This window comes from Corylus avellana, chromosome 1, assembly GCF_965113065.1.
Source record: "Corylus avellana chromosome 1, dhCorAvel1.hap1.2, whole genome shotgun sequence".
NCBI lineage: Eukaryota > Viridiplantae > Streptophyta > Magnoliopsida > Fagales > Betulaceae > Corylus > Corylus avellana.
The window spans coordinates 46,150,507-46,172,839 of NC_142490.1; the positions used below are offsets into that span (position 1 = coordinate 46,150,507).

At 36.9% G+C, this 22,333-nt stretch overlaps 3 protein-coding genes across 7 annotated transcripts; 2 read left to right on the forward strand and 1 right to left on the reverse strand.

Moving 5' to 3' along the window:
• The first annotated feature begins 1,021 nt into the window (after nt 1-1,021).
• On the forward strand, nt 1,022-6,579 carry LOC132170508 (putative beta-1,3-galactosyltransferase 2). Of its 5 annotated transcripts, XM_059581509.2 has the most exons (12): nt 1,022-1,214; nt 1,306-1,447; nt 2,585-2,681; nt 3,235-3,269; nt 3,396-3,607; nt 3,750-3,810; nt 4,080-4,152; nt 4,295-4,418; nt 4,889-4,976; nt 5,065-5,190; nt 5,600-5,709; nt 6,042-6,579. In XM_059581509.2, exons 2-12 carry the CDS (start codon nt 1,341-1,343, stop codon nt 6,188-6,190), a joined length of 1,182 nt encoding a protein of 393 aa, XP_059437492.2. In that variant the 5' UTR covers nt 1,022-1,214; nt 1,306-1,340; the 3' UTR covers nt 6,191-6,579. The 5 variants fall into 5 exon arrangements, with proteins under 5 accessions (XP_059437492.2, XP_059437493.2, XP_088368024.1 ...); XM_059581510.2 differs by having other exon boundaries at nt 1,022-1,447; XM_088511898.1 differs by having other exon boundaries at nt 1,022-1,447; nt 4,298-4,418.
• Nucleotides 6,580-13,030: 6,451 nt separating this feature from the next.
• Nucleotides 13,031-16,225, forward strand: LOC132172002 (autophagy-related protein 8C-like). The gene is made up of 6 exons (XM_059583421.2): nt 13,031-13,380; nt 13,509-13,571; nt 14,490-14,545; nt 14,632-14,684; nt 15,719-15,837; nt 15,919-16,225. The coding sequence occupies exons 2-6, from the start codon at nt 13,535-13,537 to the stop codon at nt 16,011-16,013; spliced, it is 360 nt and encodes a 119-aa protein (XP_059439404.1). The 5' UTR covers nt 13,031-13,380; nt 13,509-13,534; the 3' UTR covers nt 16,014-16,225.
• A 3,123-nt stretch (nt 16,226-19,348) lies between these two features.
• Nucleotides 19,349-22,197, reverse strand: LOC132172424 (uncharacterized). The gene is made up of 2 exons (XM_059583923.2): nt 20,534-22,197; nt 19,349-20,001 (listed from the first exon to the last, which is right to left on the reverse strand). The coding sequence occupies exons 1-2, from the start codon at nt 21,902-21,904 to the stop codon at nt 19,600-19,602; spliced, it is 1,773 nt and encodes a 590-aa protein (XP_059439906.2). The 5' UTR covers nt 21,905-22,197; the 3' UTR covers nt 19,349-19,599.
• Between the last annotated feature and the right edge of the window lie 136 nt (nt 22,198-22,333).

Consider the following 22,333-nt stretch of genomic DNA (forward strand, 5'->3'; position numbering starts at 1 on the left):
TAATTAAACAGAATTTACATAAATATTTTTATTCACATATTATTAGTATGTACATAGATATTTTCTTTTCTTATTAAATATTTAGGCAGTAATTTTTTATTTTTTATTTTTTATTTGATTTTTGATTTTTTTTTTACATGTCCGCACAAGACGGGGGATGGGAATTCGAACTAGTAACTTCCGCTTTATTAGGCCTGGTCCTAGCCGATTGAGCTAGCTCTTGGGGACTTTTTTGATTTTATTGCTTAGGCATCATCTTAAATATAAAGTTAACATCTAAGGATATTGACCTATTTTAAAAATTAATGTGTCTTTTAATGTAGTATTAAAAATAATGATTAAATCGTTTACCGTATTTGTATTATGTAAATCTTTTTCTTTTCATTTTAATGATTTTTTTTTTACTCAAACTTTGATGAACAAGAAGAACAATAACGAAGTTACAGAAACCAAACAAGAACAACACTATTCTTAACGGCAATTCACAGCCCCGGACGGAATTCTTGTGACGAAACTAGCGAGCGGAAAAGCTACCAGTAAAGATGTTTGTAGCGGCCTATGCGGAAATATTGTGAGTTTAGTTGAAGGCACTTATATTTATTTTAGCTTTTAAAGGAGCTAAAAAAAAAAAAAAAAAAAAAAAAAAAAAAAAAGAAGTTATAGGATGATATCCAGGAGAAAGGAAAAAAAGAAAAAAGAAAGAGAGGAATTCATTAGGATGGGGGTGGTCTTTTCCTCCCCTGAGATATGGGGCGAGGCTTTGCAACGGGGGAGTTTCCTCTTTAATGAAAATATATTTTTGTATAGTTTTTTTTTTTTTTTTAATATTTCTACTCCCATTTGTATTTTTTGTCCTAATGTAATTTGCAGAGTTTGAAGTCCCGTTTTTATAATAATGAGAATATTTGTTTAACAGTTTTAACATTTATTTGGGGGGTTAAATTTTCAATAAACAGAAAGAAAAAAAAATGAATGAAACCAAGATCCTATAACTCCACCTGTTACCATCTTTTACCTGCAACGGTGGTTGTTATTTGTAAAACCTGTATAAATTTCATTCATTTACAGAGAACCGTTTGGTAAAAAGGACGGTTTAAGGAATTGGGATTATTAAAAAGGTCGGTTTAGTGGGTCTTCCTCGCTTACTCTGTATGCACACCTCTGGCCTCTAAAGGAGGGACAGAGTGTGTAGAAGTGAAACAGAGACTGTAAAGGTTGTCCTTTTCTCTGGGTCTGTCTGGTTTTGGCTCTCTCTACTTCTCTTTTCTTTTTCTTTTTTTCACTTAAAAATATTTCCTTTTATAGTGGAGGCAGTGAGCTGAGTGTAGAGAAGCAGCAAAATGTCTATGAAAAGTAGAGGAGTGTTTGCTAAGAATTTTATGCCTAGGAACTGGGCTCTTTTGCTGTGCTTGGGCAGCTTCTGTGCTGGAATGCTCTTCACTAACAGGTAGTTTTCTCTCTAAATTTCCAATTTTTAGTCACTGAAGTGGTTGCTTTAACTGAACTATGCACTTTTGCATAATGGGTGTCACCTAATTCGTAGAATTAGGTGGGTTTTGTGGAATAAATATGAAGAGATTGTTTTGATTGTCTGTATGTTACTGTTTGTTATTGGGTGTTCTTGTCAATTGGGTCATTGCTGCACTTGTTGAAGAGGGTTTGAACTGAACTGAACTAATGTTGTCTGGGTAGTTTAGAAGTATGTGTGTGCTTTGTAATGTGATTCTTGAATTTGGGTACTCTTGCCTTGCATTAGTTCACATGTTCTCCCTTTGCACTTGTTTTGTTTGTAATCTGTCGGTGGTTGTCCTTTTCTTCACAATGTGGGTTCTTTTTTCTTTTTTCCTGAGATCACAATGTGGGTTTTCAATTTTCAGCAAAAGAGGGTAGGTATATGCAATAGACAAAAATGTTTTTTCTTGGTCTTGGTCCTTTGTCAAACTTCATAATTTTCATGCTATACTTGTTAACTTTTGACTTAAACCTCGTGTCTCTAAAATGAGCTGTTGAGAGTGTTGCCTTGCATGAAATATAGCCCAAATTGTCTAATGCTGATCTTCCTTGTCAGCCTAATTTTTTTATTTTCTTTTTTTTCTTTTTGTTTGGCTGCAAGGAAAATTATTGCAAAATTAAACAAAAAGAGCTTCTAAATTATCTTCTTCTTTTTTTTAATATTTTTTTAATGTTATTTTAGCTACAGAGACTTGTGAAACTCAACTCAACCAGACCAAATAGTTGTGGTAGGTCATGTTAGGTCCAATACAATGAACACCTGATATTTAAAATTACTTTTTTTTTTAATCTTATTTCTCAAATAAAAAGATATCTTATACTGCTTCTCAGGCTTATTATTTTGCATTTTCTTGTCGCTATCTTAGGCCACAGGCCACATAATTTTATGTTGTATAACCATGTTTCCATATCAATAGGTAACATGCTTCTATTATTTTGATTTTTTTTAAAAAAAAAAAATTGCCAAGAGGAATTTTTTTTTCTATTGCCTTTTTATGGGTAAGTTACATGTAAAGGCAGCTGCTTGTTAGTAGCATATGCACACCATATTAATCAAGAATTTTTATATCAGGATGTGGATGGTGCCTGAGGATAATGGTATTGTAAAGACATCTACACTTGAAGATGCCCAAACAGACTTAAAATTTGAGGACGGTGATCCGAAACTTGTGAGTACATTTAGTAAACTTGTATTCATGAGCCATGTTATACCCTGATCATCATCATCATCATTATTATTTTCACCTCAAAAGGTAGTTTTCTTCAAATATGAAGCTTCCAGATCAGAATTACAAATATTTTGGAAGAATGTATCAGTGATGGCTTTTATGTTAATGAATTTATTCATAATGAAACCTCAGTGCTTGGAAATGCCATTTCTAGGAAATAATGCTTTTGGAAGTCCAGATTTGATAAGTAACTTTATTTTTACTTTTGGGAGAAGGGGATTGGATGGGGGTGTTACTGGAAAGGTCTTTGGTAACTGTTTCTTCAAAATTAGCTTTTCTACTTCAATACCGATGTCCACACAAAGTTTGCAGAACCAGATATACCAAAGAGATTGCCATTCTCACTCTAGTTGCTTCAAAAATCATTCTTTCTTCCAAACTTAGTTTTAATCATGCTCTATTATCTTTAGCTTTATTTTTGCTTCTTAATGTAAATCATTTGTATTTGATATGTTTGTAAAAATATTTTCTCTAACTTTCTTGCCTTTATCAGAAGGTTGTACAGCGCAGCAGCAATGAAAGTATAGGGTAAGTTTCAAAGACCCACCCAGCATGATATGTATAAGCTATACTGATGCCTGTTTAGGCTGGATTTCACTTATGTGCCTATTGAGTGACTTAAATGCAAACCTTATTGCTGTATATGATATGCAGGACACTGGATAAGACAATACCAAAATTGGAGATGAAATTAACTGAAGCTAGGGAAGCACATGAATCTGTAATGGATGGCTTTCCCATATCAGAAAACTTGAAGAAGGATGAAACAAATATGAAAAGAAAATACTTTATGGTCATAGGAATCAATACAGCTTTTAGTAGCCGAAAACGAAGAGATTCTGTTCGTGCGACTTGGATGCCACAAGGTGTATTAACTTGGCTCCACATTTCCCTTATACATGCTCACTCTCTCTCTCTCTCTAAATTTAAGAACCTGTCATATGCTATTCCATTTCCTTGGTATATTCATATGTGATTATTGGGTTCTCATGGATCAAACATTACTAGGTGACAAGAGAAAGAAATTGGAGGAGAAGGGCATAGTGATACACTTTGTTATAGGTCACAGGTGATCTTCATTTGTCTTTATAGCTATTCTCAGTTATTGCCGCACTTTTTTCTATCTACTCTTTTACCTAACACTATAATTTTCAGCCTCATGCTGCTGAGCCTGGTTTGTTCTGTTTTAATAATAAGATTTGAAGTTTGTGGCCTTAGCAGAGCAGTCCTCTGCACGGATGCATTATCTCTCAATTTACCATTATGCTAAACTGGTTATATGCATGAATTAGTATAAATTATTTGGCTGTATCTTACTAATTTACCTTTTGTCACTAGTTCAACACCTGGTGGTATTCTTGATAAAGCAGTTGAAGCAGAGGAAATGATGCATGGAGACTTCTTGCGGCTGGTGAGCTCTTCTTCTACCCCCTCTAAGCTGCTTGCTAAGTTTTAACTACCCATGAAACTCCCAGCTATCGTTAAATTTTGGTAGTACGAAAATAGACTGAAAGAAATTTTTATTGGCCTCATTTTTGTTTGCTGATATGAAGCAGGACCATGTTGAGGGCTACATGGAATTATCAGCCAAAACGAAGACTTATTTTTCAACTGCTGTTGCCTTGTGGGATGCAGAATTTTACATTAAAGTTGATGATGATGTTCATGTAAATTTAGGTAATGATAGTTTCTGTTTTCCCGCATTTCTTCCTTCATCTTGCATTTGTGATTTTTAGATTCTGAAAAGTCCTTTTGTATATATTTTAGTTTTGTATTTAGGATAAGAGTTTAGGATCTATGTTTTTTGAGATGAGTATTCTGATTAAGTTAAAAGTGGTATAGCTATGGTTCTTACTTCTTGGACATGCAGCCATGAATTTGTCAGCCAATGATAAAAAAAATAATAATAATAAAATAAATAAATAAATAAATAAAAAACAAATAAATAAAAAACAAATAAATAAATTATTGTGAGTTTTTGAGTGAATCAGTCAAAAGTTGCTCTTGGAGGGTTTTATTAAACCACCTGATTGGCTCCATCTGAAGTTTAGGGTTACTTGTGAGAATAGTAATCTATATTACTCCTGTTATGTTATTACATTTGATCCTTTTTCTCATTTGAGTTCATTTACTTAAAAATACTGCAGCTACACTTGGAACAACTCTATCTGGACATCGTATGAAACCTCGGGTTTATATTGGCTGCATGAAGTCTGGTCCTGTCCTTGCTCGAAAGTAAGCAGATTTGTGTATTTTTTGAATTAGCTGAATATATTGATAATGGTAAAAATCTGATTTCGATGGCATCCTTTCTTTGGATCAGGGGAGTGAAATACCATGAACCCCAGTATTGGAAATTTGGTGAGGTGGGAAACCACTATTTCCGTCATGCTACAGGACAATTATATGCTATCTCAAAAGATGTGGCTACTTATATATCAACAAACCAGTAAGTTTTCAGAGTTTTTACCTTTTGGGCAGTTCAAACTTCTTATGATTGAATGGGCTGACAGATGGATAAGATACCACAGAGTTTTTCTATGAATTTGCAGCTGGAACCAAGAGGTTCTGGTTCCATTGCCATATTCAAGTTCAAGTTTTAGTAGGTTGGGTACCTCTATTAGCTTTATTTGTAACATAACCATAGCTAGATATTAGGATGAGAAATGCTACATAACTCCCAAGTTTACACTCCCAGATGATCAGGATCTAATGGTGATTTTATTGTCACGTCAAGGGGTGAGCATTTGAGAGTGTAAACTTAGGAGTTTGTGTAGAATTTCTCCATTAGAATGGCTAATTTGGGCCATGCCGTGGCCTTTAATCTTCTGATGGTAATTTATTTGGAATTATCTCAGGCATATACTGCACAAATATGCCAATGAAGATGTTTCATTGGGATCATGGTTAATTGGTTTAGATGTGGAGCATGTGGACGAGAGGAGACTTTGTTGTGGCACCCCACCTGGTAATTTAAAATTTTATTTTGCTGTTTTAATTACTTTTTCCTTTTTATGCTTTTGCCACCATGTTTTGCTATTTGAAATAACATGTCTTGTGTTACAAGCAACTTAGTCAGTACTAAGCAGCTGATGGAAGTTTGGATGTCTAAAAATGTCTATTCTGTACATGAAATAAAAAATCATCTTTGGTACATGAATTTATCATGATGTCAGTGTTGTAAAACCAGGATCAACATTTGACTTCATTTATTTTTGTCAGAAGGATAAAAGTAGATTTTAAAAATGAACTGTTTCTTACATGGATTTCCCTATAGAGTTGATGTAATTGTTCCTGCAGATTGTGAGTTGAAGGCGCAGGCAGGCAACATCTGTGTTGCTTCATTTGATTGGAAATGCAGCGGGATTTGCAAGTCTGTTGAGAGGATGGCAGATGTTCACCAGCGGTGTGGTGAGGATAAGAATGCTCTATGGAGTGCAAGCTTCTGAGAGACAGGCAGCTGTTCCTCCAAACTCAGGAAGGATGTACAGATAACTGAAGAGGCAAGCATTCGAATGCGCCTTTTCTGGTCAACATCTACATGTTTTTTAAGTATAGAGGATATATGTGCAATTATGCACTACCAGCATAGGATATCATAATTAAGGAGAATAGAGAAGCCTTGCCGCTTGGGGCCCTTCTGCATTTTAGTGGATGAGATCAACTCCTATAGCGGCCGGAGAATGAATAGACTGTGACAACCCATTCTTTATATGGTGGGAGGGCTTCATTGTAACTTTGTAAGTTCTGCCATGGCCATTGAGCTTAATAATATGTAATAATTTTTGTGAACAACTTTTGCTGCTTTTTGCTCAATATATAATATATTTTGAGTTAACCTTTGAAGGGTCCTCTCTCTCTTTCTGTTTATTTAATAAAATAATTGTGAGTAAATGGTGTTCTCTTTTATTTAAAGCCTAATCTGGTGGATCTAAGAAAACATAAGATTCCAGATGAGAAATGTAGTGCATCAAACAAAACTTAGCTATCCCCCTTTTCCCCCATTGAATAGAAAAAATAAATAAACAAAACAAAACTTAGCTAACTTTTAGATTTGGAGAAATCATTCTCAAACTCATGCGTTAACTTTCTTTGCAAGCAATGTGAAATACATGCTAGGAAATTAGGAACATTGATTTGGTCATAATTGGCATTTACAGCTTAATTATAGCAAACACAAGAAAATCTATTTATATCCTCATCTTTAAATACTCTGTTACAACTCTCAGGCATACAGTTTCGTCTCCCACTAGCCTCTTTAAGAACTGAAGTTGCTATTGAAATCCTCCAAATCCTCAAGTTCATTAATTTCTCCAGTAATTAGCATTAAAATGACAAAAGTACATGACCAGGACATCAACAGCTATACGTAGCAAAACGACCTTTATCTTCTCAGGCTTTCTTTCTCAGGATCAATGATCAAGAAAGGTACAATCTGCTAGCTTTAGCCAGTAAAATCTATTGACATCTTGCCAGAAACTTGGTGTTAAATTTTTTCCTTCACGAAAATTTGGAAGAGTTTATAAAAGAAGATATATCATTAATAACAACAATAATAAGATTTATTATGATTAACTTCCATCAATGCCATCGTTGCTGGTTATTTTCCTGCTGTCATATGAGTGGCAGGTACATTATCAACCCATATATATATATACGTTGATTTGCACGTTATTTTCCTTCTCTCTTTCTTTGTGAGCAAGACACTGATAACATTAATAGAAAATAAATCTAGGGTAGGGGACCCAACAAACGCTCCCAATATGGTCATAACAGTGCAAGAACTTAAAAAGAAGAAGAAGACAGAAAACAAATTTAAATAAAGACCTCTCTTTCGTTTTTTCTTTACAAAACAAAAATATTAGCAAATTAACAAATCAAAGTACAAAATAATCTGATTACTTTAATGTTTATATCACGTCAAACAATAAACAAAAAAACAAAAAACATTTAAAAAGTATTAATAAGGAGCAAGTAGTACAGTAATAGAGAGGTTTTAAAGATGAGAGAACAAGGAACAGATGGAATATTGTCACCTACCAATTCCACATTGTCAAAAAAGGCAGTGAACCTTCACGTTGAAGTAAACTAAAGGAAAGTCTTTGTGTGGTAGTATCTACTATCTACCACACAAAGTCAACCATTTTGTTACATGACCATGACCCTTCATTTGCAGACAAAAGAAATTCTAATTAAAAAGACTCACCCCAAAAAAAAAAAAAAAAAAAAAAAAGAAAAACCTAGCAAAAAGAGGCTTTTACTAGAGCATGCTTTTTCTCTCAGCCTGCAAGAAAAACTATACAAGATTTATTCCTAACCTTATCCATGAAGTCCACCCTGCAAAATCTGCAAAACGAAATGCCGCTTGAAAACAAAAAAGAAAGTCTTCAAATGTTGTAGACTCATGATGAAGAATATTGATAATCAGCTGTTGCATGTGATATTGGCACGGCTCAATCAAATAACAGAGCTCTAGCCTGAGAGATTTCTGCTTTCAGATTGAACCGTACCAACATCTCATGCTCTTAATTTGTTATTCATCAATAAAAAAAGAAAAAGAAATAGAGCTTCATGTGACTAGCCTCACGGGAACAGAAGAAGAACAAGAGAGGCGAAGGAGGTGGGATATGTTTCTTTGGAGTAAATGGGATGTCTTGTGGGAATCTCATGATCTTAATGAGAGTGAGAGAAGAGAGAGAGAGAGAGAGAGGCATGGCATTGAATTTGCCAACAACCCCACAACAAAAAAGGTGGTGGGTATATTAAATTCAAAGTCTTAGAGAGAGGGGAAAAGCTGGGAGAGGAAAAACATTCATCTTTCAATTTGTATATCATGAATGTTGAAGAGGGTATGCATGTTGGTATTATGTCACAACAATTTGAAATTCAAAAAAGTATAACAAAAAGTAGTCTCCCCATGGTTGGTGAAGTTAATTTTTAGGTGCCTTATCTGATATTCCACCAAACAAACTTTTGAATCGGAGGCCATTAAAGTTGGTTTTCAAACACAATTTACCAAGTTTCTAATTCCCCCTTCTCACAGACTCTGTAAATAATGCCCTTAGAGACCCATGCAAAGGCACAACTTCGCTATTTTCATTTTGTCTCTACCTCTTTTAACAGCCAAATAATGTAGAAGCCCCATCAACTTGGTCTTCTTTTTCTTTTTCCTTTTTTCCTTTTGTGGGTAAGTAAAGTTCTGACTATGCCACCAGAAACTTTTGTCCATAATTAACGCCACGCAATTACAAAGTTTTGAACTCTTCTCAACCTCATCTTAAAACTTATATTTGTTTATTTTCTTTGCAGTAAATATTTAGATGGACATGCACTTCGCGTCAATATAACGTCAGTTTCCCTGCTGGTAATCATCCCATAAATAGTTACATGAAAAATAATTAAAGAGATATAAGCCAGCTTAAGAGGCTCTCCTAACTTATAGAGCCTTCTATAAAAAGAGGCACACATATATATTTAATTAGCTACGCACATATTCTCTTCTCTCCCGCTCTCTCTATTCAATTTTCTTTAAAAGAACTATTTATTTACTTAAATAATGGATCAAGGCTCTTCCGATCCCTCGGGACCGGTGGTTTTTGGTAACTTTTTTCCTTGTTTTTAGCAAGTGACTCGTTGCCAATCCGACCGTCTAAAAATATACTTTGACACCTATTAAAGCTAAAACATAGCAAATTGTGCTATTTCATAGACATAACATATAACTAATATTTACAATATCTGTGCTAGAATCTGACATAGATGACAATATAATCTAAGAAATCCACCTGCTTCTTAAATTGTTAAGTTCATGACCTTCAAAGTTTTTGCGTTTATAGCTCATAATCATATCTAAGTACCACAATTATATATATTAATATTGTTAAATCACAAGTTATCTCAAAAGACACGTGGAATATTTAACTTAAGTGGGGTAAATTGACGGAATCAAGGTTTGATCCCGTAACATTTGGCTCTGATAGTCTAATACCATGTTGTTATCCTAAGAGCTTAAGCTTATAGGAAGAGGTAAATTTAATCATTTAATCATTAGTTTAACAAATAGTTGTAGCGCAAGAGACATGGGGGGCCAAAAGTACCGATGAGTGGACAAAGCTGAAAAAGTAATATTCAAACTTGTACCAAGGCTGTCTTCATGTCTAGTACTCACACGCTTAATTGTTTCGACCAAGTTGAAAATTTATCAGCAGGAGTGACAGCCAGAAAGGGGAAGAGAAATTAAGAGCCACAAAGTAATTAAGTTGGAACCTCCAGGGGTCCCAAAAAAATTTGAATCGTGGGACACCAAAGTGGCCTGATCAGCTATGACGACACTCAGATTGTATACATTATTCGTTGCTGGTTATTGTCAGAATCCATGTGTAACTAATGGTATTGGTTGAAGTATGTTCCCCTAATAAAAGGGTAGTGTGCATGTCCAGAGATTGATCAAATCCAAGTGAAATAAATGTGTGTTTGTGTATGTGAGACAGAGGAGAAGAATTTGAAATAAGCTCATCAATATTTACAACTATGCCTCTGCTGATGATGCATCATCAGATTATATATGTAAAAATGAGATGAGAAAAATACTTATAAGGTCAGTGAAAGAATCTGAAAATTACTGGTTTTGAAGCCTTGGAAAGACAGAGGCAAGTACAAGGGGGAATTGGCAAACCCTAATACTATTTCCCAAGTCCTACCAAACGAAACATGTATCTAGCTAGCTAGCTACCACCCCCACGACCACGTGAATTAATGCATGTGTGTCCCATCTTGTTCTACACAAAAAGAACATCCTGATCACTTTTAACGACTCTTTCCACGTGCAAACCCCTGCAACCTATTCAACCATCTTTTAAACTTATTATATATATATATATATATATATATATATATATATATATATATATATATATATCATTGATGCCAAACCCTAGCTAGCTTCTTTGATGTACAAGGCAATGGCTCTTAATTAAGCCTATCTTAATTGGGAGACATAAACACCCATCTCAAGATTTGATGAGAAAGAACAAAGTTAAAAAAGGCAGATTGAAAGCATGTTAATTTGAGTTAAAAAGAAGGCTACAAAATGGTTTTATATATATATATAGTTACCAGGCAACAACGTTAACTGAGAATTAAGACATAGCCAGGGGCATGGGCAGACATGCATCTTTTCTCTTCTCCTTGCAATGGCATCCATCCTTGTGTTCATGGAGCAGAAGAACACTGACCCATCTTCTGCTTCTGTCGTTTGGTTAATTGGATCTAGAGGGCATGCACAGTCAATGCAGAGAACCCTAATAAATGAGAGAGAGAGAGAGAGAGAGAGAGAGAGAGAGAGGTCTTGGTGTCAACAGTGGGCCAGTGGCCTGCATGTGGTCCTGGTTGTAGCAGTTTCGTGGAAGTAGTGTACACACAGAGAGAGAGAGAGAGAGAGAGAGGGATCTTCGATGCTGTTTCCATGGATTAAATTTGAAGGCGATATGAAGGAACTAGGAATCTTTAGGCACATTAAAGGGACAAGAGAAGTAGAACTGTTGAACAAGACAAGCGAAGGTACTTGTTGGCCTAGCTATCCATTCCTGCCTCTCGTGTCAAACTTCAGAACTTGCATCAACTTAGGGATCTTTATCAATCTCCAGTGTTTTTCGTTTTTTATTTCAAAAAATGTTATCATGTAATCAGTAATGTTACATCTAGCATTATGGGTTTTATGGTTACCCCAATTAGCTCACAGCCTTGAAAGGGATCGACATTGATATTTTATTGGTACGTACTTTATGAGAAAAATTGGCACAATTGATAGTTTAAGAGGACATTAAGTTATTAACAATATTTATGTGTTAATTTGAGAGGGTATGTAAATAGAATTTAGGTTCTAAGGGAATATAGACCTTTTAGATTTTAAGGAAACATAAAACCCTTTTTTAAACTTAAGGATGTGAATTAATTCTGCTTCATTCTTTATTGATTGAACGTCCTTTAATAATGATACAATGGAAAGATAAAGATATAAACCAAACTGCTAACTAATGGATAACAATTGAAATTAGCTAAGTTTCCGTAAGTAATTAAACTACTATTGCTCTAATAATTATTAAACTACTCTAGTACTCTAAGATAAGATAAAGACGAGATAACTTCAAATACTTCAAGATAGAGCTTCATAAGATTCATGCTTGCAAACAGTCTCTCTACTATAGAATTCAAATCTCATAACATATGTGTACTTTTTCTTTTTTCTTTTTAAAAAAAAAAAAAAAGAAAAAAAAAAGAAAAGCTAAAGGTTATGTATGATTAAAAACACTATTAGGTTATAAATATCCAAATTTCATTAATCCTGGCTATTATATAAAATTACCTTCAAACGAAAATTCCTTTTTCTTTCTCCCTTATCACCTATTAGCTAGTATTAGTATATAAAATATTTGTTGTATTAAAAATTTTACCACAACCCTTTTTTAGACTCACGTTACAGTTTATATAAGTGTCATGGGTAAAAAAAAAAATTAAACAACAAAATTTGACATATAAATTTAATTGTTTAATGATTGACATTATAAGTGTCACATGAAATACTACATTTGTAAAAAATATATAGTAAAAAGTGTAATCTTTCTACTAGCACTATAGTATTTAGACTCGAACTCCAAATCTCACTTTTTATTAGGGTCGGCAATTTTTGACACGACCTGTGAACTTGACACGGATTTAACAGGTTAAAATTAATGGTTTTGACCCATTTAATTAAATGTGTCAAATTATAGTTAATTAACCCATATTATTTTATACTCATATCTCAACACGACTTAAATCCAATATTTAAGGTTAACAATTTTTTATGTGACATGTGAACTTAGCACAAAATTAACGAATTAAGATTGAAGGGGAATTGAGGGTTCAGTTAATGAAGTGGAGGTCACCAGTTCGAATCCCCCTCCCCCCTCTTATGCGGACATGTCAAAAAAAAAAAAAAATTGAGGGTTCAGTTTAATTAAATTAATCGGTATGATGGACCTATATAATCTTATAATCATGCCTTAACATAACCCAAATTCAAACGAATTATGATCCTCTCCAGTTTATTTATAGTTAAGAGGTATTTTTGTCCCCTCAAAATAGAAAAAGAAAAAAATGTCTATCAAGTATAACTAACTAGATATTCTTCGATTCATTTAAAATCATGTTCGAGCGGTACTTTTTTTTAAAAAAATATATATATATATAGGATAACATTATTGAATAAGCCAAAAGAAAAAGTGGATCACTAAGGCTGATTGATATGGATGCTGGGCACAAATTTGTAGGCATAGGCCGAACTGAACAAAACCCAACCCACTGCAACTCTGGAGGGTCCTCCAAGCACTTGAACGACACCGTTTTGTAAAGAGTGAAGATCACAACTGATCTTGCTTTGATCCAGGCAATAGAATCCCATATTTAGAAAACTACAAGCATATGTTCCGTGTAGGAATCAGAAAGGAAACCCTATCAAGTTTCTTCTCCAAATTGAAAACCCTTACAAGCCTTTAAATAACATTTCTTTTTGATTGAGACCCTTTGTTCCATTTCCCGTCTTTTAATCAATCACTCAACCATTCAATTAGTGTGCAAATTCAGTCTCTTTTCGTGTTCGGTATGTTAAAGTCTGGAGCTTTTTATAAATGTTTTTTTTTTTTTTTACATTTTATTTGCGTTTTTGGGTATGTGTGTGAGAGGGAATTATTGTGGGGTTTGTGATGTTTCGGTGTTTGGTTTTCTCAGGGAGTAATCGTAGTGCGGGTCTCGCCATGGCCAAAACCTCGTTCAAGCTCGAACATCCATTGGGTTCGTTTTCTTTTCCTTTGTTTTTCTCTGTTTTTATAAGAAGTTTGGGTTTTTGGTGATACCCATGTAGTTTCTGTGGTGGGTTTTGTGAATGATTGTTTGAAGTTTTGAAAATATGTAAAATCTTGGTGAAAAGGGCTTAATGATTTAGTTGTTTCTTCTTTGCTTCTATAAAAAGGTAAGATTTTTGGTGATACGCGTGATTCTGTTGGGGTTTGGTGAGTGATTGCTTAAAGTTATGAAAATATGTGAGAAATTGATGGAAAAGGCTTTGTGATTCAACAATGGTTTTTTGGTTATGACCTCTTTTTTCGGATTGAGTTGAAAAGGTGGGTTATTGTTTGGGTGGTGTTTATTGATTAAAAGTTGTGCTTCTTTGGGTTGCTTCTGTGTTAGAATTTTTAGGATTTTGGGCGAATTTAATAAAATTGATTCATTTAATGGAACTTAAATGGTGGGTTTTGATTGGTGGGTCTTCTGTTTGAAGATGGGAACATAGTTGAAGCAAAACCTCTAAATGGTGAGTCCTTCTGGTTGTTTGTGGCAACATTTTCTTCATGACATGGATTATTAACCCTTTAACCCTTTGCCATTTTACATAGCTCGTATACTCCCAGTTTGCTTTTGTAGTAACTAGTAACCCAATAAAATGAGTGGTAAACAAGCAAACAGTGGAAAAGAGGTCTCTTCTACCAATTTATAAGTTTATTGATTTAGACTTAGGCACAGTTGGAGACAGCCTGGGAAACCTGGCTAGCACCTTGTTTGGTCTAGCTTGGACATCCTAATGCCAAATATGGGTATGAATGAATCACTTTCCTGTCGTTCCTCTCTGATTTGAATTTGGTTTCTGCTTCATTTTTTTTTAATATATATAGGACTATTTTGTTCTAAAGCTTTTGATCTTTCACATCTCAGAAAGGAGGCTTGCAGAAGCAGCCCGCATCAGAGAGAAATATCCTGATAGAATACCTGTGAGCACTCACTATCATGATGATTTCTTTCTTTGTATGCCTTCATTCTGTGAGCTTAATGTTCTAATATGAGTATACTGTGGCAGGTGATTGTAGAGAAGGCTGAAAGAAGTGACATTCCTGATATTGATAAGAAGAAGTTAGTTGCATCTGCCCTTCTCTTGTATTTTAAAATGCATTACTATATTGTTCTTATTATGATTTAAATCCAATTTTGATGATCCTTGTGCAATTCCCAGTTCATTCCATAGTTTTTGGCATTCAATTAGTGCAGTCTCTTATTGCTTTTGATTGTGTATTCAGCATTACATGTAAGCCAATTAGAGGTGCTTGAACTTTCTTTATGCTTTGTGGTTCATTTGGTATCTAAATGAAAGTTGTGTTTTTGTATGAAAATGAATGTGCAAAACTTAGAAGGTTCTAATTTTGGTCTTGTCTTCATATGAGTGGTGATGGGCTCCTAGAGTTATGGTAGTGAATCTAGTGCACATGGTGAGTCGATTTTCATGGTATAATGTGTGTTACATATTGGCCATATGGCAGAAATGGTGATCTAGGGTAGTCTAATTCATAGTGCTGGTGTTCGGATAGTGGAGTTGGCAAATAGCATTAGTGGCAGCAGGGCTGAGACATGGTAAGACAAATTACGTTTGCACCCATTCATATTGTATGTGGCAATGCAACAATGGAATACCTGGAAACTAGAGGGGGTGTTAGTATTAAGAGTATGATTTGAGGTATCATAAACTAGGTTTATTTTGTGAAATAATATGCTTGGAGAAATTTTTAGTTTGGGTTGTGTATCTGCTATGGTCATCTTGCATTTGCTGAAGAGTGCTATGTAAGGTTAATTGTGAGGATGATGAATCTACTCATGGATATGTGGAAGGCCGTGTGTGTGTGTTTGCATTTATACATACCTGGAGTGAGGTCATTGGAGGGGTGATCAGAGCATGGTCCTAACTATCATTTATGATGGAATTTTGATACCTTTTTGGCATTCTGGCATCCAAGCTTTGTTTGCTAGTTGGAAGAGTAACTTGAAGTTTCTTCATTTATGTTAATATGAAAGAATTAGATGTTCCTTTAAATTGGAGGGCCTTGTCAACTTCATTTTATGCAGTAGAGGTATTCAAAATTTGGTTATGTCACACTTATTTTTTGTTGCTGCAGATACCTTGTTCCAGCTGATTTGACTGTTGGGCAGTTTGTTTATGTTGTACGGAAAAGGATTAAGCTTGGAGCTGAGAAGGCTATATTCGTCTTCGTGAAGAACACTCTACCTCCCACTGGTGACTGGCTCTCTTTTATATTTAAGTACTTTTGGATTAATATATGTAATTGTGTTTTTAATCTTTCATTTGTTGTTACAGCTGCCTTGATGTCTGCAATTTACGAGGAAAACAAGGATGAAGATGGTTTTCTTTACATGACTTACAGTGGAGAGAACACCTTTGGATCCCTCTAAGACCCTTCATTCCAGTTTGTGTAAATAAAACTTGGAAGGTGTAAATTCTCAGCAGTCTCTCTCAAGTCAATGCCTTGCTTGCTTATCTTGTAGCCAAATTTGGTCTCAATTTGGATTAATTTGCCGGAAGCCGTTTGAACCTATATGGTATCTTTACCATGGAATTTGAATCTAAGTAATCTATTTATTTACTGATTTTCCAGTTGCCTTCATGGAGGATGTTAGTTATTGATGCACTTTCCTTTTAAGTGTTCTTTGTTATGAGATATCGAAAGTTGCATACTACAGTGCCACTTGGTATTTCTTATATTCTTGCTTTGAGATTGAATATAGCATTAATCGTTTGGTAGAGTGCTGGGACCTGTGAATCCTTGCAACCAATGCCTCATCCAACTCTTAAAATGCTAACCAAGGGCTATCCTAGTGTAATGAGATATGGGGCCTTTTCATCATGCAATTTTTCACTTAAAATGGTTGTACATGATTTGGCTGGTGATTGTTCAGAAAAGTTGTTTGTTTTGTTTTGTTTTTAACATTTAAGATGTAGAATTAACAGGAAGATCATTTGCATTTGGCTCAGCAAATTTCAGTTAAATTTTAGTTAAGGAATTACATTTTCCTATTTTACTTACTTTTTAAAGCACCTATGCCTCGATTTCTAATTTATCTATTTATTTTCACTATTTTATTTAAAAATTCTTTCTTTATCCCCTTTTACCATTTTCAAAGAGGAGAGAGTTACAATACTAGTCAAAATTGGCTAATACTGTAGTACATGGCTATCTTTTTGGTTAAATTGGCCTGTTCTTCTTGAGACTTTTAACCAATCTGCTGCAAATGAAGCAATTCAGTTAAAGGTCTTGATCAGTTTCCTGGATGCTCCATTCTATTTCCAAAGAGAAAAGGAAAACAAATGGATGTGCTTTTTTCCACTAAAAAAAAATATATATCTATGGCTGCATAAAACCATGTGTTTCATTCAAATTAACAGCAGTACAAACTTTCCTCTATTCTCTCTTAATACAACGGGAGTTGAACAATATGGGTGTTCATTTAGCAGAGCTTTTTTTCTGGCACTGATTCTTGACCCATTTGATGCCGGCAGATGCCCCGCTCTTAATCTTTTGTGCTCCCACCATTGCAGTTGCTTTGGCTTTACCGAATCCAGCTTTTGCGTTGGTTTTCTTGTTACCGGTGCCATCCTTTTTGGCATTAGCGTTGTCTTCTTCTTCCAGGGCACCAATCCCTCCAGCACCCCATTGATCTGCCCAGCTTGGAGCTTCAGCAGCCATATCGATCGTCGTGTATATTTGTAGGCAAACCTTATCTCTCAACCCCAAATCATCAACCAACTGAAAAATGCATGAAAACCAAAGCCACAAAGCATCAACAAGTAAAAACTAGAAGCTTAAGAGGAATCAGAGCTATAATTTTCCAAGGGAAATGAAGAAAAAAGCAGATCATGCATCCATATCTGAATGACATGCAGAAAGGAAAAGCTATCAAAGCATATCACAGAAAATGGATCTGAACAATATACACTCTTATGCATTTACAATCTCTTAATCCCAGAAAACACAAATGATTAAACCTTTCAAAGAGAAAATCAAATGAGATGCTTGAGAGAGAGAGAGAGAGAGAGAGAGAGAATACCTTGAGATTGAGAAAATTGAAGTAAATGGGAAATGGGAAGCGTTGAAAGAGCAATATTAAGCATAGAAAAAGAAAGGGTCACATGTGGGTGGGGCAATTGTGCACTTTAAAAAAGGACATGCCAACTCAAGAGCTCCTAGTTTCCATCTAGTGAAGCAAGCTTTGTTCCATATCTTTCCTTGTTTATTAAATCTTTAATTCTCATCCTAATCATATACCATCTTCTATGTATTAAAGTGGCCCAACATGTTTCTCATCCTCATCCTCATCAACCCTAAATAATTGAACTTGAGTTGCCTCATCCCACCACCCTTTTCACCTTGGTTAATTACCAATTTTTTTTTTTTACTTGTCTATTAAGGGAAGCCTTGAATTTTTTTTTCAAGAATATTTGTGCACCTCATATTTCATTATTTACAGGGACGGAATTAGGATTTTTCAGGAGAGCCAAGACATAAACAAGGGACCTACCTAAATTTAATAGGGGTTTAATCTAATTTTTAGGCCTATATATATATATAAAGTTAGCATGACCCACAACTTTGTTTTATTCCTATATTCTTAAGAGTATAAATTACACCTTGACCAAATTTGATCTTCCCCTCCTAAGCCTATATATATATATATATATTTATTTATTTATTTATTTATTTTTGCTAGTAATGCCATGCTATAGATATTGTTTGTGAGATCTATTGTACGGAATTCTATTCAGTCCTTGACTACAAAATTTAAACACAAGAAAGTGGAAATATAACCCCTCTTTCTATTCAAAACCAACATTCTCCTTCAAATGATGAAAGGGCAGAGAGATTTGATCCTTCAACAACAAAAATCAACACAGGAAAAAGATAAAGCAAACAAACAGCAAATTCTACAAATGCTACTTTAAATATGTTCGCCGATATCCCTTTACCCCTGAAAAGTAGTTTCGATTATTCAAACAAGAATAAAGTTTTCCTCAAAATTTAGAAGAAATTCTTACAATTTAGTCTATTAAATTGATATCTATCCTTAAAACACGTAATTTTTCGCATGTGAGAATCGCATGCTCTAAAGACAAATCTCAGTTTAATAAATTAAATTATCGTTCAAAGAATACCTGTCATTTTCCATATCCCCAAAAAAATAAATAAATAAAAGAACAACTTTTACAGAAACAACACAAACACAATAATTAGGCAATGACGACCAAAACAAAAGGGAAGGCCAAATTAACTTTTTTTTGTTTTTTGGGTTACTCGATTTTTAATACAACCCAGTAGGTGAATATAACCAGTGGCATCAATTTTCCTTTTTTTTTTTTCTAATTAAAAAGTCGAGAATAGGCAACCAGTGTAATTTCTCCCATTGGGCATGACCATCGGAGTCTTACGGTGGAATGTTCAGTTTGAGCCATATATAACTACTGTTTGGGAAGACGAGTTCGTCACCACAGCCCTACCAAAGTGCAAGTTAGTAAAGCCCCTTCTTAATAGCATATGGTTCGCGAACTCTTACTGCAAGCGAGTTCGAACCCGTAACCACTAAGAAGAAAAGAGGAGAAGAAATTAAACCTTATCCCCTGCTACCTACTCAACTACTACCTTGGAGGTCCTCCTGTGGCGTCAATTTGTAGGAAAGTTATAATAACTATAATAGCTTAAACAACACATAACCTAATTATCCCAAAAGAAAAAATATATATATTAAATTAAAATTTAAAAAAAGGCTAAAAAGCGAACAAAATTGGGAGCAACAATTTTGGCAAAACCACCGGTGGTGCACCTTCTTGGTTCAAAAAGTGTTGCCGAATCTTTCTATAAACAGAGCATAACGTTAACGCCTAGCGGTTAAAAATCAAATGGTATATCTACAAACACACGCAACTCAACAAACAACCAACCCCACCTCCCCCTCCAACAATTTCTCTCTTTTTTGGGACACAATTTTACTACTTGGACTTCCTCGTAGACTTCGATTTCTTCATTTTACGCGACTTGTCATCCACGCTAGTCCACGTATACCCACTCGGAATAGCGAATGGGTCCGACTCTTGTTCCCCCGGAGCAGAACCTCGTTGCTGCTGTTGTTGTTGCTTGCTCGCCGACACCGACTGGCTATTGCTCCGCCTCAACCACATCGACGACAATGTCGACGACGACGACGACGATGAAGATGATGGTAACGATGAATGGCGGGCCTCTGATTTGTACTCTTCCTCACCTCCTCGTCCCCCGTGAAGTAAGTGTCTGGGGCTTGAGAACGGAGTGTAGAACTGTTCGGTTGGTTGGAGCTCAACGAACTTTGTGAACGTGATTACCACCCTAACTGTAGGAACGACCGGAATCGCCACCTGTCCCACAAAACAAAACACAAACAAACAAACACCCACCGTCGGATTAATCAATCAATCACCTTGGTCAAAGAAAAGTCAAACATAATCAAGCGCTAGCATCTTAGACTCAAAAAGTGCGTTAACCGCTACTTGGAGGGTCCCAGCGTGGGAATTAGACACTGGTCCCACCCAGTTCTTTACAACCTATCAATGATCCCGCCACGTCATCATCGGATGACATGGCGAAATCATGGTCAAACTGTTTTCTTTTGTTTTGGTTATTTAACTTGGCCCCTCGGTCCCACCCGGGTTGAAGGTAACAGAACCTCGGATGATACTTGGGGTCCCGCACTCCATCACCGTCGGATCAAAATCAAACTTGAATCTAAAAGTTCCACGTCCCCACAAAGGCTTCTCCACAAGTGAGACCGTTGCTTGCTGGCCATCAAAAGAACCGAAAACAAAAGAAAACATAGAGAAAAAAGGGCCCACAAAGAGAAAAAACCCCAGGGTAGGCCCAGATATTTCCATTTCCCCAGAATGCCCTTACCTTTACAGGAAATGTTCCCGGCGGAAACTTGGTGGTGAGCAATTCTCTCATCCTCCTCACCGCCTTCACTTTGTTCGCCAAAATGTCAAGTAACGGCAAGAGCTCCTCCGTCTTCAATGGAAAGTGTTCAGTTAACCAAACCGACGGCCGTAAGCTCCGTATGTATTCTTTTTCCTTAGTCTGCGTCGCAGATACCGCCGCGCGCCTCGGCGCCGCCGACGCTGACGGAGGCACGTCCACGCTCTTCCTCGGCAGTGCCACCCACTCTCTCTCCTCTCTAACGAAGCTACTGTGCCTCCGCCGGTCCGAAGATAACCCGAAATTCGGATTCTCGCACACCAAAAAGCCGTCATCGTCTTCGTCGAGCTCTAGAGGGAGGACCTGCTCGCTTCCTGCCACGTCAGCGTCTCCGCCGGCGACTTTGCGTGAGCGGAAGCTGAAGACGACGTTGTGAATCTCGTAGACCTTGGCCTTCCACTCACCGACGCTCTCGGTCTTCTCCTGGCGCCTCCAGTTGGTTCTTCCGACGAGTTCGGCTTTGGTGACATCCATGCCGGGCCGGTAGACGCTGGTCTGAGAGCAAAATCCAGCGATGTCGGAATCGCTCATGGGAGCTCCGGCGTTCTCGAAGGCGTCGAAGATCTTGCGGTCGTCGCGGTTGAGGACTAAGAGAGCGCCGGGGGGGATGTCGTGGCTCTGGTCGCCGTCTCCGAGGAAGAGAAAGCTCTGATCAGCTCGCTGGATTTTCAGGCCGTCGAAGCCTGCCAGGGACGTGTCGGCTCTGAGGTTGCCGTCACGCTTCCAGATCTTGTACGTGTCAGAGGGAGCGATTTTCCCGACGAAAGGAATGACGGAGCTCTCGAAGTGGAAGGAGATCTCCATGTAGAAGTCTCGCATCCGCCGGAGCACGGCGATGACACGCGGCAGTCTCCGGCGCCACTTGCTCCAGGCGGAGCGGTGGTGCTGGCGGAGGAGGATGAGCGCAATGTCGGAGGTCCGGCGAACGAGGGCCTCTTGGAGTGGGTTCCACCCAGCAGAATTCTGTAGGGAGACGTCGGCGCCGGCGAGGGCAAGAGCGCGGGCTGAGACGGCGTCGTTGAGGCGCACGGCGAGGTGCAACGGGGTCTCCCGGAAGGGGACGTCGCGGCGGTCAAGGACGGAGGAGATCTGGTCGCTGAGTCGCTCCTGAGCGAGCGAGTCAGACTCGGTGTGGATCCGATCCGGATCAGCGAGTTTGGGCAGGGTCGAGACGAGTCGGGACAGTGTGGTGTGATCCCCTACTGCGACGGCATAGTGGACGGGGCTGTGCGTGTAGTCCTCAGGCTTTATCGCCGGAAACGACGTCGTTGTAGCGGTGGAAGACCTCGCCATTGTGAGCAAAACCAAAATCAAAACCAAAACCAAAAAGCGTGTGCTGTGCTGTGCTCAGTGGGGGAGTGAGGTTTGGTTTGGTTTGTTTGACTGAGAATTGAAGGGGGAGAATGTTAAGGAACGAGGAGAGGGAGGGGGTAGTATTGTCATTTTCAAGAGGCTCTTTATTGAGAAATGTACACGCAATCGGCGCGACTTTTGGTAATTCTAAGCAGAGGTCTGTGGGATATTTCTTTCTTTCCTTCTTTCTTTCTTTCCATGTCAGGAGCCTCAGGTACTTTAGCTTCGCTTCTTTTGTCTTCTTCATGTCCCTTGTTAATTTGTAGTCTATATTTTCCTTTTCTTTCAAACTCTCAGCTTAAAAAAACAAGACTTTGGTTTCATAAAAACCAAGATGGCATGCTAACCGAATAATATTGCGTCATTTGG

Bases quoted from the DNA above. Each gene is read 5' to 3' on its own strand.
- LOC132170508 (XM_059581510.2), top strand. From the start codon at position 1,341: ATGTCTATGAAAAGTAGAGGAGTGTTTGCTAAGAATTTTATGCCTAGG. The intron at 2,682-3,234 runs GTGAGTACATTT...TGCCTTTATCAG, and splicing joins AGGACGGTGATCCGAAACTT to AAGGTTGTACAGCGCAGCAG. The intron at 4,153-4,294 runs GTGAGCTCTTCT...GCTGATATGAAG, and splicing joins ATGGAGACTTCTTGCGGCTG to CAGGACCATGTTGAGGGCTA.
- LOC132172002 (XM_059583421.2), top strand. From the start codon at position 13,535: ATGGCCAAAACCTCGTTCAAGCTCGAACATCCATTGG. The intron at 14,546-14,631 runs GTGAGCACTCAC...ATACTGTGGCAG, and splicing joins AATATCCTGATAGAATACCT to GTGATTGTAGAGAAGGCTGA. The intron at 15,838-15,918 runs GTGACTGGCTCT...TTGTTGTTACAG, and splicing joins GAACACTCTACCTCCCACTG to CTGCCTTGATGTCTGCAATT.
- LOC132172424 (XM_059583923.2), bottom strand. From the start codon at position 21,904: ATGGCGAGGTCTTCCACCGCTACAACGACGTCGTTTCCGGCGATAAAG. The intron at 20,002-20,533 runs GTAAGGGCATTC...TTTGTGGGACAG, and splicing joins CGGGAACATTTCCTGTAAAG to GTGGCGATTCCGGTCGTTCC.